At 41.7% G+C, this 13,460-nt stretch overlaps 1 protein-coding gene across 1 annotated transcript in view; it reads left to right on the top strand.

Moving 5' to 3' along the window:
- Ino80 (INO80 complex ATPase subunit) overlaps nt 1-13,460 on the top strand; it is a 96,175-nt gene that overhangs the window by 76,870 nt on the left and 5,845 nt on the right. The window contains exons 30-34 of the mRNA XM_028767073.1: nt 7,887-8,045; nt 8,472-8,574; nt 9,380-9,468; nt 11,687-11,842; nt 12,113-12,272. Of these exons, the coding sequence (XP_028622906.1) occupies nt 7,887-8,045; nt 8,472-8,574; nt 9,380-9,468; nt 11,687-11,842; nt 12,113-12,272 (667 nt within the window). The remainder of the gene's footprint in view (nt 1-7,886; nt 8,046-8,471; nt 8,575-9,379; nt 9,469-11,686; nt 11,843-12,112; nt 12,273-13,460) is intronic.

Genomic DNA, 13,460 nt, shown 5'->3' with positions numbered 1-13,460 from the left:
CTGATAGGTGACATTTGAGCCGAAATCTGAAGAGAGTGAGAAATCATGCCAAGAGCTAGTCTGGCAAAAACACTTCAAGTAGAAGAGATAGGTATAGGGCTCTCAATTAGCCTGGTTAGCACCAGGGAATGGTGGCACATGCTTTTAATCCCAGCACTCGAGAGCAGAGGTAGGCAGATCTCTGTGAATTGGAGGCCAGCCTTGTCTACAGAGTGAGTTCCATGACAGTCAGAGGTTCACAGAGAACCCCTGTCTTGCTAGGGGCGTGGGATGGGGACCTGGTTGGCAAAATGAAGCAACAGCAAGGAGTAGAGAGTAGATAGAACAGAATTAGTGAAGGAGGAAGGTAGGATGTACCACACAAGCAGATCATGCAGGGCTTGATAGGCCATGGTAAGACTGAGATTGGGGAGTGCAAGAAGATGGTGCAACCACTCTGGAAATCAGTCTGGCAGTTCCTCAGAAAATTGGACATATCATTACCTGAGGACCCAGCTATACCACTCCTGGGCATATACCCAGAAGATGCTCCAACAGATAACAAGGACACATGCTCCACTATGTTCATAGCAGCTTTATTTATAATAGCCAGAAGCTGGAAACAACCCAGATGTCCTTCAACAGAGGAATGGATACAGAAAACGTGGTGCATTTACACAATGGAATATTACTCAGCTATTAAAAACAATGAATTTGAGAAATTCTTAGGTAAATGGATGGAACTAGAAAATATCATCCTGAGTGAGGTAACCCAATCACAAAAGAACACACATGGTATTCACTCACCGATTATTGGATTTTAGCCCAGAAGCTTGAAATACCCAAGATTCAACTCACAAACCATATAAAGCTTATAAAGAATGAAGATCAAGCTGGGGTGATTCGGTCCTTCTTAGAAGGAGTAACAAAATACTTAAGGGAGCAAATATGGAGACAAAGTGTAGGACAGAAACTGAAGGAGGGGCCATCTGGAGACTATTCCACCTGAGAATCCATCCCATGTGCAGTCACCAAAGGTAGACACTGATGTGGATGCCAGGAAGTGCATGCTGACAGGAGCCTGACATGGCTGTCTCCTTAGAGGTCTGCAAGAGTCTGACATATTCAGAGGCAGATTCTCACAGCTAACCATTGAACTGATCATGGGGTTCCCAATGGAGGAGTTAGAGTGAAGACTGAAGGTTTGCGACCCCATGAGGAGAGAAACAATACCAACCAACCAGAGCCCCCAATGTCTAAACCACCAGCCTGGGAGCACTTAGGGAGGGACCCATGGTTCCAGCTGTATATGCAAGGGAGGATAGCCCTGTCAGGTACAGGTGGGAAAGGAGATCCTTGGTCCCATGAAGGCTAGACACCATATATGGGGGAATTCGAGGGTGGGGAGGTGGGAGTGACAGGGTAGGTGGGGGCATAGAAGCAGGAGGAGGGGAGGTGGGACAGGGGGTTCCTGGGCGGGAGGGGGGGAATGGAGTAAGGGGATAACATCTGAAATGTAAATAAAATATCCAATTTAAAAAAAAAAAAAGAATTGCCGGGCAGTGGTGGCACACACCTTTAATCTCAGCACTTGGGAGGCAGAGGCAGGTGGATTTCTGAGTTCGAGGCCAGCCTGGTCTACAGAGTGAGTTCCAGGACAGCCAGGGCTACACAGAGAAATCCTGTCTCGAAAAACCAAAAAAAAAAAAAAAAAAAAGAATTAAAAAAAGAATTTGAACAAAGGATTAACATGGGCTAACATTTTATTTTGGAAGGGATTTCAGGCTAGAGCCACACTTAAGGGGATGAAATGATTCCCCCACTACCTCAGCTTCCCAAGTCCTGGGACTATAGTCAGGTATCTGGCTCAAGTGCCTGGCGTCTGGGATAGGGCTGGACAAAGTGTAGAGAACACCATAGTTGGAAAGGTAGCAGTAGGGATAAACAAGAGTCTTAGTCTTGACGTGGCAGTGCTCAAAGAAAGGCTATAGCTAGAGACATATTTTGGTACCATCACATTATGAATATTTAAGACTGTGAGGCAAGATAAGGTTTCTGTAGAAGTTCAGCATAATTAACTTTGTAAATGTATTCCTGGGCTAGAGAGATGGCTCAGCAGTTAAGAGCACTAATTACTCTCCAGAGGACCCGGGTTTGATTCCCAGCACCCACATAGCAGCTCATATCTGTCTGTAAGTCCAGTTCCAAGGGAGCGGATGCTCTCTTCTGACCTCAGGTACCAAACATGCATATGGTACACAGATGTACATGAATGCAAAATATTCATACACATAAATAAATCTTTTAAATAATATTTTTAAAGAAAAAATTTTATTTCTTTCTTAGCTTTGCCTGTCTTTAGTTTGGTCTAGGATAGGACCTTTTGGCTTCTCTGGGCCACATTGGACAAAGAGTTGTCTTTAACAACATATTAAATACACAAAGTATATCGGTAATGTTCATTGTATCTGCCACCATAAAGCAGCAAAATGTCCACATAGAACTCTTTTTAAATTATGAAGTTGTTTCCAAGTTTGTAGTCATTATAAATAAATAATGTCTTAAAAAAATGTACCTACATAATAAACTTCATTAATTTTTTTATAAAGTAAAAGAAATATAAAACTAGTGGGCCATAGGACACTATCTGAGAAACCATCTCTATAGGTTTTATGGAGGAAGTTGGATGAGTTCCTTCGTGCTTATCAGGAATTTTGTTTCTAATTTATTTACACTCTGTGCTTCATTCAGGAAAGACTTGATATCTTAATGATCAAGGAAGTTTTGTAAGCATGTATTTGGGAACTAGTCTACTTGGTTAGTAAAAGCATGATTTTAACAGTGATGAATGACAGGTGATTTTTACCATGTTGCTTTTTGTATTTCTTCATGGAGTAAGATTATCTGTGACTCTGTTTAGGAAGAGGTTGTTACAAGATTTATTTTTCTTTGTGTCTGACTTGTTTCAGATGTTTTCCAATGGAGGGAGGGGGAACTTTGTCTCTTAGTAGCAACATGTGCCAATGGAATTAGCTTTGAGCTCCCCAAGGGACTGGAATAACATGTATTTTCTTGGAAGGAAAAAAAAACCCCTTCTCCAACTTCCAGTTATTAGTCTAACTTTTCTAGTTGTCCCTATTTTCCATTTCATTCCCTTGTCTGTATAGTCCAATCCCTGAACAACAGGCCAGCTCTTCCCAGCCTTCCAACGTGCTTGCCTGGCTTGGTGTTTACAGCTTCCTGAAGGTACTGTTCATAGATTTCACCTTAGGCATTGCTAGGCTGCACATTCTGCGCGATGTACTTTCATCATCCCTAGCTAGATCAGCTCTGGTACTATAATTGTAACTTGTTTGTATCTAGAATGTCTCACCAGAAACCTGAAATGGGTGTCATCTGTGCCTCGGTTGAGTACCATGCCCCTTACGCAGCACACCCACTGGCTCACATTATAGTGACCCCCATCTTGCTTTGTATTTCCGTCTTTTCACTCTTTGTCTTTAACCTATTGATTTATATATATTTTAGTATTTTTCCTGTGATTTTCTTCTTCTAAGCAGTATCCTGTTTTGTTGTGTTCTCTTCCCACATACATATTTTAAGCTATCTTTGTAAGCTTTAGTCTTCTGGTTTTGAACCTAGAGGAGCCAAAATTAAATCATGGTTTGGTTGCCACTCAAATGTCTAGGAACAATGCAGATGTTAAAGCAATCTTTGATTCATGGTGTAGGCATCTCTCCTGTGATGTTAGCACTTCAGGGTACTCTTAGCTGTGATTTCATCAACTGTGTATATCATTTTTACATATGGTAGTTTATTTTGTGTATGGGTGTTTTGTCTGTGTCTGCAATACTGGCATGCCTGGTATCAGAAAAGTCCAGAAGAACTAGCATTACAGAAGGTTGTGAGCTGTCATTTGCTATGGGCTCTGTGAATTGAACCAAGACCTCTGGAAGAGTAGGAACATCTTGTACATATTGGCCATCTCTCCAGCTCTCTACAGGCCCCTTTTTTCTTAAATTTGTATTTCCTTACTTTGTTCTTCCTGAAAATTTTAAATGGATTTTCTAAATAGGCATAGTAGAGTCATGAGGTAAGGGATCATTTAAATTCAAAGCCAGCCTTTTTTATACTGCAAATTACAGGCCTACCAGGCTGTGTTGGAAGACTCTGTCTCAAAAAAATAAAGGGATTGAGGATGTAGCTCACTGGTACTATATTCTTCTAGCTGCCAGCATTTAACAAAATTTGATCCCATGATTGATAGATAGATAGATAGATAGATAGATAGATAGATAGATAGATAGATAGATAGATACAGATTTTCTGAAATCTTTAGGTTCAACTTAAAATTCCAATATGTCTTCTGGTAAAGTTTTTTTTGTATTCCTCTACAAGTGGCAGACATTGTATATTTCCACATCAAGTCTGTAGACTTAATTGTTTTGACAAGCACTTTATATTTCCCACCCCCACCGCTGGTATTTAACCTATGCCACAATTGAAGAACAATTATACCTCATGTAAAACCAACACCACACAGATATGATATATATCTTTAATCCCAGTTCTTAGAAGGCAGAGACAGGAGGATCACAACACTGTTCAGTGAATTCAAGGCTAACCTGGACTACATAGAAAAATAACACAAAAATAACAGGAAAAAGCAAAACAAAAAGGACATCATACAGAAGAGCCAGTGGAGTGTTTAAATAAAAGGCTCAAAAGCATTGAAAATGTTGATCCCATAACCAGGCATAGTAGTGGACACCTATAATTCAAGCATTCATGAGGAAGATGCAAAAGGATCACTGTAAGCTCAGAGGTTAACCTTGTCCATATAGTGATATCCTGTATCAAAAAATAAAAACAAAAGCAGGGAGCTGGAACGATGGCTCAGTGGTTAAGAAGGTATACTGCTCTTCCAGAGGACCCAGGTTTGATTACCAGCACCTACTTGGCAGTTCACAGACATATATGCACTTATTTATTTTAAATGTTGATGCTGTTTTTGTATCATTACCCAGGGTCCAAATTGTGTACAGAATAACAGAATTGCTCAAATTTAAATAAGTACACAAATAAACTGCCTATGAATAATACTTAATGCTTGGGAAGTAGAGGCTAAAGAAAGGATCAGTATTCAAGGTCATTTTTAGCTACTTACGAAACTCAAGGCTAGCTTGGGTAACATGAGATCCCATGTTACCAAAGAAATAGTACTCTTCACCAGGAAAGGCAACATAGAAAAGGGTTCAGAGATGAATTCCTCCTTAAAATAGCACACAGGAGGCCTTGCGGATGCTGCTGCCTCGTGGTCAGCTGCTCTCAGCAGCGCTCAGTCCTACCATGTGCTTCAGCATCTCCATCAACAGTGAGCCTTGGAATGCAATCTCTTTTGAGTCATAGCTGATAACTGACTCACTATGGAAATTTGAATTGAGATTGATACTAGATAGCAGGTGTTGACAGATGAAGTAACAGATTGACAAAAGAAAACTATTGTCAAGCTCCAGAGAGGATTCAGTTCTAAGGATTCCTACTTTCACAGAATTATTTCAGAAACCATGTGTAAGGGGGATGATTTCATTCTACATAGTAGCACTCCCAACACGTACATATGGGGAGAAAATTTGACGTGAGATAGTCTTGGCGTCTTATCCTTGACAAACACTGGTCCAAACACAAACGATGCCCTCCCTTTCACATGCACTGCTAAGTCTGAATGATTGTATAGTAATTCTGTGGTCCTTAGGAAAGACAAAAATGAGCTTAAAGCTAAGTGCCAGGCTGGCCATAGTGGTGCACACCATTAATCCCAGCACTCAAGAGTCAGAGGTAAGTGGATCTCTGTGTGTTCAAGCCCAGCCTACAATATATAATGAGTTCCAGGACAACCAGGACTACATAATAGGCTTTGACTCAAAAAGATCTATGGTCACCTGATGGTAGTTCATTATGGTGTTGGTTGATTATTGTACAGCAGACTAGCAGTAGCTTTAGGGGAACCCTTTAAACAATACATTTTAGAATTCATAGGGCATAAAGTGATGTTGATGAGAACTGGGCAGTGCAAAGAGAGCTGTGTGTGTTTCTATGCAGGAAATCCTGGTGCTTAATGTTTTCCCATCCTCCATTTCCAGTCTTCCATTTAGACTGTAATCTCAGGGTTTCTTTGCCATGATGACCAAAGAGGAGGTTGGGGAGAAAGGGGTTTATTCAGCTTACACTTTCATATTGAAGGAAGTAAGGACAGGAACCTGAAGGCAGGAGCTGATGCAGAGGCCGTGAAGGATGCTGCTTACTAGCTTGCTTTAACTTGACTTGCTCTGTCTGGTTTTGTATAGAACCCAGGCATATCAACCCAGGGATAGTACCACCCACAATGGGATGAGCCCTCCCCCATTGAAAAAAATACCATACAGCTGATACGGAGGTATTTCCTCAACTGAGGCTTCTTTACATTTATGACTCTCGCTTTTGTCATGTTAACACACAAAACAAGCTAATACACTTATATTGGGAAATGGTTCAAATGCTTTGTCTTAATCCAGCTCCCAAAGAGATTAAAAATGCTGAGGGTCCCTGCCCCAGCTGGCTTTGATTGGTAATAAAGAATTGCCATATAGCCAATGGCTGGGCAGGGAGACAGAAGTGGGACTTTTGGATTGCTCTGGCAAGGGACTGTGGGGAAGAGAGAGAATTGCCATGACAGAGAGCAGAGATATCAGAGTTAAAGGCCTGCCAACATGTAAGAATCTGGGAAAGTGGCCCTAGAGGCCACTCCCCCAATTGAGTCTAGGGTAGCAGAAATGAAATAAAGATTTTAAAAGATGTTAACTCAGGAATACTGGAGGGGAGTATGTGCTAGCCAAGGAGAGGTTTAGAAGTGTCCAACCATTGAGCAAGTATGGTGTATCAAAATTAGCTGGTGGGTGTGTGTGTGTGTGTGTGTCTGTCTGTCTGTCTGTCTGTCTTTTTCATTTGTAAATTCAGAGTTCTTGGGCAGGTACAGCATGCACAACCAGCCAGGAACCAAAGCAGATTAACTAACTATTCACTGCTACACACTTAGAAAAATTCTCTTTAACTCTTCTATGCCTTAATCTCTTCATCTATAAAGTAAGGGTTTTTTGGTTTTGTTTTTTCCAGTGCTGAGAATCAAGCCAAGGTCCATGTTCATACTAAACACCTGCTGTGTGTGCTCTGCCATTAGGCTGTGTACCCAGTGCTAAAATAGAGATCTCATTAGTGTGCAAGTCCTAGAGATACTATGGGAAGAGTTACTGACTTAGAATGGTGGTTGCACTTACAGTCTACTATTGCTATATTAGCTTACTAATACTAGATGTAGCTGTTAGCTATTATTGTTGTTGTTTATATTAATTTAAGAGACTATTGCTGTTTTGTCTAACCTGGTCTTGATAGTGATCCTTCCACGTGAGCTTCCTAAGTATCAATGACTTTAGGCACATACAAGCACTCCTGTCTAACTGCTACCACCACCCCCGTTTAAATTTATTTCATTTTTAATCGTGTATGTGTACATGCCATAAAGGCTAGATATATCAGTTCCCCTAGAACTAGAGGTACAGGAGATTATCAGCCTCCTGTCCTAGGTACTGGAAATAAAACCTAGGTCCTCATCCTCTTAACCATCTCTCCAGTCATAGTTTAATCTTTTCAATGAAAACTGTGAAAAAACCAGGGGCATACCTATTTTTCCAGAGCAACAAACATATAGCTTGGTCTTCTAAGGACTTACTTTCTCATCATTACATCATAGAAAGAAATTGGACATGGCTAACACCAGTTTTATAGACAGATGAGTGGCTATACTGCTCTCAGAGTTTGTCCTGCACTCAGAGTACATCCATTTTTGTTGTATCCTTTTCTTGTCTATGCAGGTGATTTTCTACGATAGTGATTGGAACCCCACTGTAGACCAGCAGGCCATGGATAGGGCCCACCGCTTAGGGCAGACAAAGCAGGTCACTGTGTACAGACTTATCTGTAAAGGCACAATTGAGGAGCGTATTCTGCAGAGAGCCAAGGAAAAGAGCGAGGTAAGCACTGGGAAGGAAGGGTGATCATGCTAGAGGGACAGAAAGCAGTCACAGTAACTGTACCAAAACTATTTAAGACTTGTATTTCATTAGGCATGAAAAAACTTACTGTTCTTGGTAAGCATTGGAGCCTGTACATTAGCAGTCTTACTAGCTGCTCCTGTGCACACTGACACCAGGAAGGGCCTGTGTTTGGCATGTTCAGCTTTGGAGGAGGAAGGGTGACATTTCAGAGTCTACCTTGATTTGTCCCAAAAAAATCTCAAATTGACCTTTCTTTGGGACAAATAGTGTAGCGTGGAGGAGCCAGGTCAGTCAACAAGAGCTAGTGAGCCAAAACCTCCCTCTGGAGCTGATTCATCGGATGCTGATGCTGCTGTATGGGAAAGAACACATGGAGATGACATTTTAATCTACTTTGTGTAGATTCAGCGCATGGTGATTTCTGGTGGGAACTTCAAACCAGATACCTTGAAACCCAAAGAGGTGGTTAGCCTTCTTCTAGACGATGAAGAACTGGAAAAGAAACGTATGTACTCTGGCAGCCAAAGTTCTGCCCTCCCCAGATTTACAGAATGAGATAAGCAATGTGTACACCAAGGCGTGTGTGTGTGTGTGTGTGTGTGTGTGTGTGTAGGAGATTATGATTGCCTTCCACTGTATGAGTTCTAGGTTCAAATTCAGGTTGTCAGGTTTGCCAGCAGATGCCTTTACCTAGTGAGCCATCTCATTGGCCCAGAAAAATATTTTACACATAATTTCAACAGCAAGCTTCTGTAACTATAAAGACCCTTTGCCTAGAGTTCAAGAGTTTGAGAATATTGAGTTTCAGATTTACCCTGAATTCCTGTGAGCAGTTCCTTACCTCCACATCTAAAACTAAGCTCTTTTCAAGTAGAGAAGACAAGGAAGCTACATAATTGAGTAGAATCCAGGTTTGAACCTAAAAGCTGAGGAGACACCAATAACTGCTTATTTACTTATTTAGGAAAACAATTTTTTGTTTTGTTTTGGCTTTTTGTTTGTTTGTTTAGGTTTTGCTTTGATTTTTTTTGTTTGTTTGTTTGTTTTTGAGACAGAATTTCTTTATGTAGCTTTCTTTGGCTGTTCTGGAACCAGCTCTGTAGACCAGGCTGGCCTCAAACTCACAAAATCTGCCTCACAAACTCACAAACTTTGCCTCTTGATCCTTGGGATTTAAAGCATGTACCCAGACCAATATTTTTCTTAAACAAAAGTTTTTCTTAAACAAAAACTATACCTTGGGAATCACTAGAGGATATGGCCCTAAATTTCAGAGGATAAAAGTTATAATTCCTGCATTTTCTTGATAGTGAGACTGCGGCAGGAAGAGAAACGACAGCAGGAGGAAAGCAACCGAGTAAAAGAACGCAAACGCAAGCGGGAGAAGTACGCAGAAAAGGTATCTCCATGTGGGCTGCATGAGGGCTGCCAGGGCCTGGGACAAGTTTTAGAAGCACAAAAAGCCTTTGGGTGCCATACATGTATGGGCACATACATATTTATGTATACATAGTAAGCCACATCTTGTACGTGCAGATCCAAGGACAACTCGAGAAAGTTGGGTTTCTCCCTCTATCATGAGTTCTGGAGAGAAAACTCAGGTCCTCCAGATTGGCAGGCAAGCACTTTTATCTGCTGAGCTTATCTCACTATCTGTGAGATTTGAAACAGTTTCTACACTAGTAGACATTTGATGAGGTAAAAAACATCAAATGTAGAGCTGTATTCCTTTCTTACACACGATAGTGTTGGTCACAGTTGGACTGGACAATCAGTGATAACTGTGATAGCTAAGGAGATAATGTTACTTAGATAATTAGCTTTTATAGAACTTTGTTTATGTGGTTTGGGTCAGGGTCTTTCTACATATCCCTGGCTGCCCTGGAACTCGCTGTGTAGACGAGGCTGGCCTGGAACTCAAAATATCTTCCTGCCTCTGACTCAGGAGTGCCTGGCTTGTTTCATAGAATCTTTTAAAAGGACCTGGGTAAGCATGGTGACACCCACCTTTAATCTCAGTATCTGGGAGACAGAGTCAGTTGCAGGCCAATCATGGCTACATAATAAGACTGTCTCCAAGAAAGAAAACCGGCTGAGGGTGGATCCCTTTGGTCATAGGCCTTTGATAGCTGCCAGCCTAGAGCTGGTCTGTTAGAGCCCCTTTTTGTGAAGAGCTAGTTTTAGCCTGGGGATACTTTGTACTCACTTCTTTTATAGACTTGGAAAATCCTAAAAATGAAATACGAAGTCCTCCTGGTTTCCACTGCCATTTTTGCCCCTTCCCTGCCAGGCTCTTTTTCCTCACTCTGCTCTCATGTCTAACCCATTACTTCCCACTACTTAAAATAAAAATAGCTTTAACATTCAGAAACAATTATCTAGGTCTGGGGGTATATAGCTTAGCGTTAAAGGACTTGAATATCATCCCTATGCCTTTAAAAGTGGATCAGTGAAGGAGGGAAGAAGGGAGGACAGAGAACCTATCAAAGAATATAAGGTGGCTTTCTCACACAGGCCGATGCAGAAATCAGTAGTTCTTCTGTGTGTGTTAGTGCACACGTGCCACAGTGGGTATGGGACGTTCAGAGGACAACTGTGTAGGGTTGGTTCTCTCCTTCTACCTTTATATGGATTCTGGAATGGAACTGGCATCATTGGCTCATGTGGCAATCACCGTTCCCCATTGAGTCACCTCACCTATTCAAGATTAACAGTTTAGAATAGAAAGTACACAATGATAACACGAACTACATAATATTTTACACCCTTAACCCTGTAATAGATGTACACAACATAGTTCTGTCTCAGAAAGCCAGCAAGATGTCTCAGAGGGTAAAGGCACTTGATGCCTAGCCTGATGTCCTGAGTTTGATCCCAGGAATTTATGTGGTCGAATGTAAGAACCAATTCCCACAAGGTGTCTTCTGACTTCCATGTGAATGCAGTGCGCACGCCCGCGTACACACACACACACACACACAAACACACAGAGTCAGTCAGTCAGTCAGTCAGTCAGTCAGTGAACAAGCCAGACTAGAAACAGGCTGTCAGGAGAGACAGTATGCCTTCTTCCTCCTCTGTAAGTTTTCACTTCTTTTAAGATTCTGGGCTTGACGGGCAGTGGTGGCACACGCCTTTAATCCCTGCACTCAGGAGGCAGATTTCTGAGTTCAAAGCCAGCCTGGTCTACAGAGTGAGTTCCAGGACAGCCAGGGCTATACAGAAAAATAAAAATAAAAATAAAAATTCAGGGCTTGAGAAGTAGCTCAGTGGTGGAATATTTTCCTCAAGTGTGAGAGGCCCTTAGTTCAATCCTCATAACCTGTATACAAAAAAAATTAATTGTGCCAACATAATGATGCTGTCAGGAGGATGGAGGAAATTTGAGGCCAGCCTAAGCTATAGAGCAAGACCCTGTCTCAAGTCAGTTGTAGGGTCTGTGCTCATGGCTTAGGCAGGATGATGAGGCCATAGCAGGAACTGTAACAAGGACCAGGCTAGTCAGAGCCATATAGCGAGACTCTGCCTATAACTGCCTATAACTAGATTTCTTAATCTCACTTTTCTCTTTGGGGCAAATGCTCATGTTTTTATATTTCTGACCTTTGTATTTCCAGAAGAAAAAGGAAGATGAGTTGGACGGGAAGAGGAGAAAAGAGGGTGTGAACCTCGTGATCCCGTTTGTTCCTGCTGCTGATAACTCCAACCTCTCCGCTGATGGGGATGACTCCTTCATAAGTGTAGACTCAGCCATGCCCAGCCCTTTCAGTGAGGTGAGCCTCTTCCTGCATTTCTACATCACAGCAATGGGACTGCATTCTGTCCTTGTGGCAGGGACACAATGCTGGACAGTCTTCACTTCTAGCCTTGTGGAATAGGGTTGCATAAGGACAGGCTGACTCTCAGAACCCAAGACAGGATCAACACTGAAGGCAGACAGGAGAGAGAAGAAATACATATATGTCCCCTAAAGCATGTTCTCACTGGAGTATGAGGGCTGTAGCCAGTGAAGTTATTAGTGATCTCAGCCCTTCTGCTTCCAGATCTCAATCAGCAGTGAACTGCACACTGGCTCCATTCCCCCTGATGAGAGCAGCAGTGACATGTTAGTCATCGTGGATGACCCAGCCTCCTCAGCGCCTCAGTCTAGAGCCACCAACTCTCCTGCTTCCATAACAGGCTCTGTGTCAGACACTGTGAATGGTAAGTTACACTGCTCTCATAGAGCTTCAGCCTGCTCCACTACTGAGTGGGAGGCATTCCTTTGGTGCTAAGTGAGCTCTGCTTCCTTCTAGGATTTTCTTTTTTTTTTTTTTTTAAATTACTCTTTGTTTAGTTTTGGGTGGTTTTGTTGCTGTTTTGTTTGTTTGGTTGGTTGGTTTTTATTTAAGATAGGGTCTCTCACATAGTGCTGCCGTTTGCTATGTAGACCAGGCTGTCTTTGAACTTATAAGAGATCCACCTGCCTCTAATTTCCACATCCTGGGATTAAAGGCATGTACTACCACACCTGGAGCGTTTTTATTTATTGTATTATGTACACAACATGTAGGTCAAAGGACAGAATACAGAATTGGATCTCTCCTTCCACCATTGTGGTCCCAGGGATTGCATCAGCCTATCAGGCTTGCTATCAGCAGCCTTTACCTGCCTAACCATCTCATGAACCCAGATACAGGAATTTAACTCTTTTTTCCAAGAGTAGAATATACGAAAATATTTAAATTTTCTAATAGTCTTTCCAAGCAAAAAGAATAGGTAATGTTCAGGAAAAGCAAAATAAGAACATTGTAAAGTTTTTGTTTGTTTTCTACTTATTCTGTCTTTAATATTTCATCTTTATTTTTGCTAGTTTTTTTTAACTCTTTACATATTGAGTATGTGTGTGTTTCTGTGTGCATGTGTATATTCAAGTGTGTGATACATGCATATAAGTGTGTAGGTACATGCATATGCATGTAGGGCCAAAGGTTGACAGTGAGTGTCTTTCTTGATTTGTATGTATGCACATTTGGGGATGTATATATTTGTATGGAGGCCAGAGGTTAACATCAGGTGTCTTCCTCTCTCACTGTCCAGTTCTTCTGGTGTTAGATCCCTGACCCTGGACCTCACTGAGCTCAACTAGCTGGCCAGCAAGCCCCAAGGACTCACCTGTGTCTGCCCTCCCACCCTGTGCACATACCGCCATGCTTTCACCGTGCTGGAGTCCCGAACTCAGGTCCCCAAGCACCATGGCAGTAGAGCTTCTCCCCAAACCCTGTATTTTTCTAGTTTTTAATTAAAGTTAGCTTTGAGGACTTTTCTTTTTTTTTTATGAGGGCCAGTGTTAATGCTATTGCTCTTTTTTCTTTTCTTTTTTCTTTTTTTTTTTTTTTTTTTTTTTTTTTT

This window comes from Grammomys surdaster, unplaced genomic scaffold (genome assembly GCF_004785775.1).
Source record: "Grammomys surdaster isolate TR1022 unplaced genomic scaffold, NIH_TR_1.0 170, whole genome shotgun sequence".
NCBI lineage: Eukaryota > Metazoa > Chordata > Mammalia > Rodentia > Muridae > Grammomys > Grammomys surdaster.
The sequence above is the reverse complement of the archived record's forward strand: the minus strand, read 5'-3'. Positions and strand labels throughout refer to the sequence as shown.